General features: G+C 41.5%; 1 protein-coding gene across 1 annotated transcript; it reads left to right on the top strand.

Moving 5' to 3' along the window:
* Positions 1-2,793: 2,793 nt before the first annotated feature.
* Positions 2,794-4,128, top strand: LOC137281373 (trichohyalin-like). Its single transcript, XM_067812559.1, has one exon. It carries the CDS (start codon positions 2,794-2,796, stop codon positions 4,126-4,128), a length of 1,335 nt encoding a protein of 444 aa, XP_067668660.1.
* Positions 4,129-4,674: the final 546 nt, after the last annotated feature.

The following is a 4,674-nucleotide window of genomic DNA, read 5'->3' as shown; positions in this document are numbered from 1 at the left end:
ATAAAAGTAAATAAAAAGAAATACTCTATATTCTTTAGTTCAAAATAGTCAAACATTAAATTTCCCGATGCCTGTCAACGCAAGCGTTTTCACGAATTTCTATATTTCTTGTTGCATGTGTATAATTACATAATTACGCATCTACAAAAAAGTGAAATGCCTACCTGTGAATCATATGCGAATATTTTTCTAGACTGAAAGCAACTTTAAAAATAACTGATGTTACAAATAAAGATGCCGTCGTGTACATTTCAATCCACTACGCACGCGCAGCCTACATACGTTCTGTGGGGTGCACGAAAGTAATTTGGTGCTGCAAGTTCACACACCAACTTTTTATGTCGTTTTTACGCGGTGTGAAATTCGAGCAAAAAATATAGAAATGGCAAGACGTAGACTGTTTTGTGACAAAAGATGGCGTGTGACTGGAATGGAGGACGCACGGGATGTCATACAGGGCAATTGCAATATAGAGAGGGCCTCATCATTGTGTTATCACGAGAATCGTAAAAAATTTTAATGTTCACACTAATACCGCCATGAGTCCGGAAGATCTATGGCAACATTTGTCTGTGAAGATGGAAAACTGTTCAGACTCGTAACACGTGACCCTTTCGCCAGTGCTCCCGCGCTTAGGAATCAATATCAATATCGTGAGTGAGTGAGTTTTACGCCGCACTCAGCAATATTCCAGCTGTATGTCAGCGGTCCATTAATAATCGAGTCTGTGCCAGACAATCCACTGATCAACAGCACGAGCATCGATCTAGGCAACTGGGAACTAATAACATGTGTCAAGCAAGTAAGCGACTCTGACCACCCGATCCCGTCAGTCGTCTGTTATGACAACCATGGGTTGTTGAAGATCAGTTGTAAACTGGATCTTTTCGGGCCAATATCAATGGAATATCAACATTCAACTCTCCGTCCAGGCGGTTAGGAGTCATATGAAGGGTGCTAAACATCGCCCTCGTAGACCTTTTAAACTAAAAGCGACGTTAAACAAAATTACTTACTCACTTAAAAAAGTCCCGAGTTGGCTGAATGACATATCCGTGAACAGTCGAGCACGCTGTAACCTGGCTATCGCGACTGTCGATATTGTGACTTGGCATGAATATGTTCAAGATACAGCAGCTCAAGGTGGTGGAGGGAGTATCAGTAATGACGAGGGGATGGAAGTGTTTCGTATGGATGCAAACTTGACCTGGTGACCGTTTCAGGGAAGCTAAACGGAGTGAAATATCTCGCTGACATTCTTGATAGTACCGTACTGCCAATATTTCGACCCGGATCTTAAGCATATTGAATACATGTTTGGCATTCTTGAACATATAATTCATTTAAGAATTCGCGCACCGGTTGGGTAGCCTAGTGGCTAAAAAGTTCGCCCGTCTCGTCGAAGACCCGGTTTGATTCCCCACATGGGTACAATGTGTGAAGCCCATTTCTGGTGTCCCCAGCTGGAATATTGCTGAATGCGGCGTAAAACTAAACTCACTCTCATATGACTCTCGTTCAAAATATTTGAAATTCTCCAGTAGAACTGTGGCTGCTGTACATCAGGGATTGGCGAGAGATGTAGAGGCAGTGATTAATGCAAGTGGATCCTGTACACGTGCACGTTATTGACTGATTGCATGGTCATTCTGAGACATATCGATATATTGCTTTCCGGAACACTTTCTTTATCCAAGCTTATTTTACACGGAGTGTCAAAGTTGTGTTTTTGGACACAGTTGTGTCTTTTTCAACAACATATGGCAAGCATACATCAACGATGTGATTTTGTTGTTTATTCCATTTAAACGCTTCTATTTTCATCTGTTGTGGTTTTGAATGAGTCTTCCTCTAAAAAAGCATTTTTTGCTGGATATACTTGGCGTTGTTGTTTTAGTTTGGATGAATTGAGACAAAACCCGGATGTTGATGGTGTTGCCTTTTCATGTGCAATAACCTTTGTGTAGTGTCTACCAATGTCGTGAATACTTACCCGATTAAGAAAAGAGTTTTTAAAATCTAAAACACACCAACAGAAACAATATCTTGACGATATCATGTAACATGCTGTCGTTGATTATTTTGCCATCGAGCTATATATGTAAATATTAAACTATTTCAAATGTCTTGAAAACATAATACTCGATAGGAGTGAAACTACTTTAGTTAGTATTAGAACGGCTATATTTTGCCTTCAGTTCGGTATACCGTAATGTAATCCAAAAAATCATTTTTCGTACCATAATTTTATCAACCTTTTTAAACCTTTTCCAAAGTCTGAAAATTTAATCAGTTTGTCAAAATGTTGCAGTTTCTTAGCATTTCTTTTCTTTTCTGTATTATGATAATTTCTCACATACCGAACCGAAGAAATTGTACCGCCATATACACCGTGTCGGGTCACTCCTAATACTCAGCGAATACTTATAATAGAAAAGTACAACACTTGTGGATAAAAACTTCTGTATTTCTATGATGCGGCGTTATATCGTTTTCAAGCAAAAGTAAAGCAATACAGCACCGAACCTGGCTTTCATAATGGGATTCAGTAAGGCAACATAAGGAAATGCATCAAAGGGATTAGCAATAGCAGCAAAGGGATACTCTTGTTTGAAAATGGTGTAAGAAGCTATACCGAAACGTCACATCAGAGAAATTAAGAAGTTGTTACCCATAAAGTATTATATTTTTCTACCATCCACCAACTTCTAAAATGCCAGTCAAACAGAATACTTATAATGCAATTGAACCGAGTTATTGACATCCGTGATCTTATGTTACAGGCGCTTCGCAATGTTGTGGTCCAAGAAAGTGCCCGAACCGGATCCCGTGGAGGATTCGGACACCGACAGCGTAGAAGAAGTTCAAATAACCCGCTACCTTAACCAAGGCCTGCTGCAGGGCATCCAACAAGCAAAGGCCTGCACTGATGTAAAGCTTGGTGTCAAACGCCAGACGGGATATTACCAGCTGAAGGATCGTAAGCATGCTGTGATGACACCAAAGGTTGTTGCTTATGACGGCAAGCACTGGGACCTCACTGTCTCAAACAGACTTCACAGGGCCACGCCCCGCTTAACTGCCTATGCCATCGAGAGGGAGGTCGCTCGAGAACAGCTTCAACAAGTAAAATCAGAGGAGTCTAGACAACAGGCAGCTTCTCGTGTTCTACAAGCGCTCCATGCTGAATTCCATGACAGGATCACACAAAGCCAGGCATTAGAACAGGAGATTCTGGAAAAGATGAAGAATGATCTTGCTGTTGTCAAGGACGAAGCTCACTGCGAGCTGATGAGGAAATACAACATTAAGCATTTCGATGAGGAGATAGAAACAGAGCGAGAGAGACAAATCGCCATGGTTGAGATCTTTAATGGCTGCATGAAATCCCCTAACATGTCTCGCAGTGTAGAGAATATGCTGGGCGGGTTTGCTGAAGCCAATCACCGAAAGAGCATCGTCCAGCAGGATCTAGTCGAGGCCTTTGCGCGTTTTAACGAGGAGGAAGTTGAAGCAGATTCGGAATATAAGGACGCCATGATGGAGATGATGGATGAATCTCTAAACACACTGCAGCAGATGTTTAATAAGAACAACACCAAGAGACTGGAAGAAGACGAACGAAGGCAGAGGTTAATAGAATTAAAGAAGCAAAGCAAAGATCCCAACTTCCGCAAACAGAAGAACGAATTTGATGGCGTGATGAACGACCTCCATAAAGCATTCGATAACCTGAAACAGCAAGAGATGACAGCGAGTTCGGAGTTTGAGACTCTTATGTCGGACAGGAAGGAGTGTGTTCTTCAGGAACTGAGACGCCGCGACGCATCCCGTTGGGCGGACAAAATATCCGCCAAGGAGAAGGCGAGACGGATCCAAGAGGAGGAGAACCTTTTACGTCAGAAAGACCCATACCGGGACAAGATGCTGAAAGTTGTGTCAAGAGTCCAGAGGCAGATGATCCTCCAGAAGTTTGCTGGCCGCTGGATCAACCTAGCAGGTGCGCGCAAGAACGAGGAAGATATGGATGACCTTGAAGACATTGAGAACGACCGTGATAGGAGGCTGAAAGCAACCAGAATGCGAGCGCGTCGTCCGTCTTGTGTTGTAAGCGGCATTGCTGATTGACTCTTAAATCAGTCCATGTTATTCAGCAGCGATGCCTTTGAACGAAATTCAAAAGCATTTTCTTTCACCCAGGAGTTTGTGAACGACATTCATTTATCTATTTTTTTAAACATTGTAACCATAGCTCTAACTACCCAAACCTTTTATCATTTAAATTAAACATATGTGTTTGCTATTAGTCAGTCCGTAGTCTCATACAACATTTACTTTTCGCTTCAAAAATTCAAGGTCGAGATGCATGCTTCTTCTTCAAATAAATCTTTAATATCTTCACGAAGTTCATGTCTTCTTTTGTGACATTCCTTTCCAGTTGGATAACGGTAAAGAAGTTTTTATTTGTTGTGTACAATGTTTTTACCGTTTCTTTGTAATAATTTAAAGTGTGTAAATAATCAAGTCAGGACCAGACTCTCGAGTTCCAATGATTGACATCATGACCACCCGATCCCGTCAGTTTAATCCTCTACCACATTTTTGTAATTATTGAGGCCTCTGAATAATCGAGCTTGGGCCAGATTTTCCAGTGATTGACATCATGACCACCCG

This window comes from Haliotis asinina, chromosome 4 (assembly GCF_037392515.1).
Source record: "Haliotis asinina isolate JCU_RB_2024 chromosome 4, JCU_Hal_asi_v2, whole genome shotgun sequence".
Classification (NCBI taxonomy): domain Eukaryota; kingdom Metazoa; phylum Mollusca; class Gastropoda; order Lepetellida; family Haliotidae; genus Haliotis; species Haliotis asinina.
Note: the sequence above shows the minus strand (reverse complement) of the source record. Positions and strands in the feature narration are given on the sequence as shown.

Coding starts and splice junctions, on each gene's coding strand:
- LOC137281373 (XM_067812559.1), top strand. CDS start 2,794: ATGTTGTGGTCCAAGAAAGTGCCCGAACCGGATCCCGTGGAGGATTCG.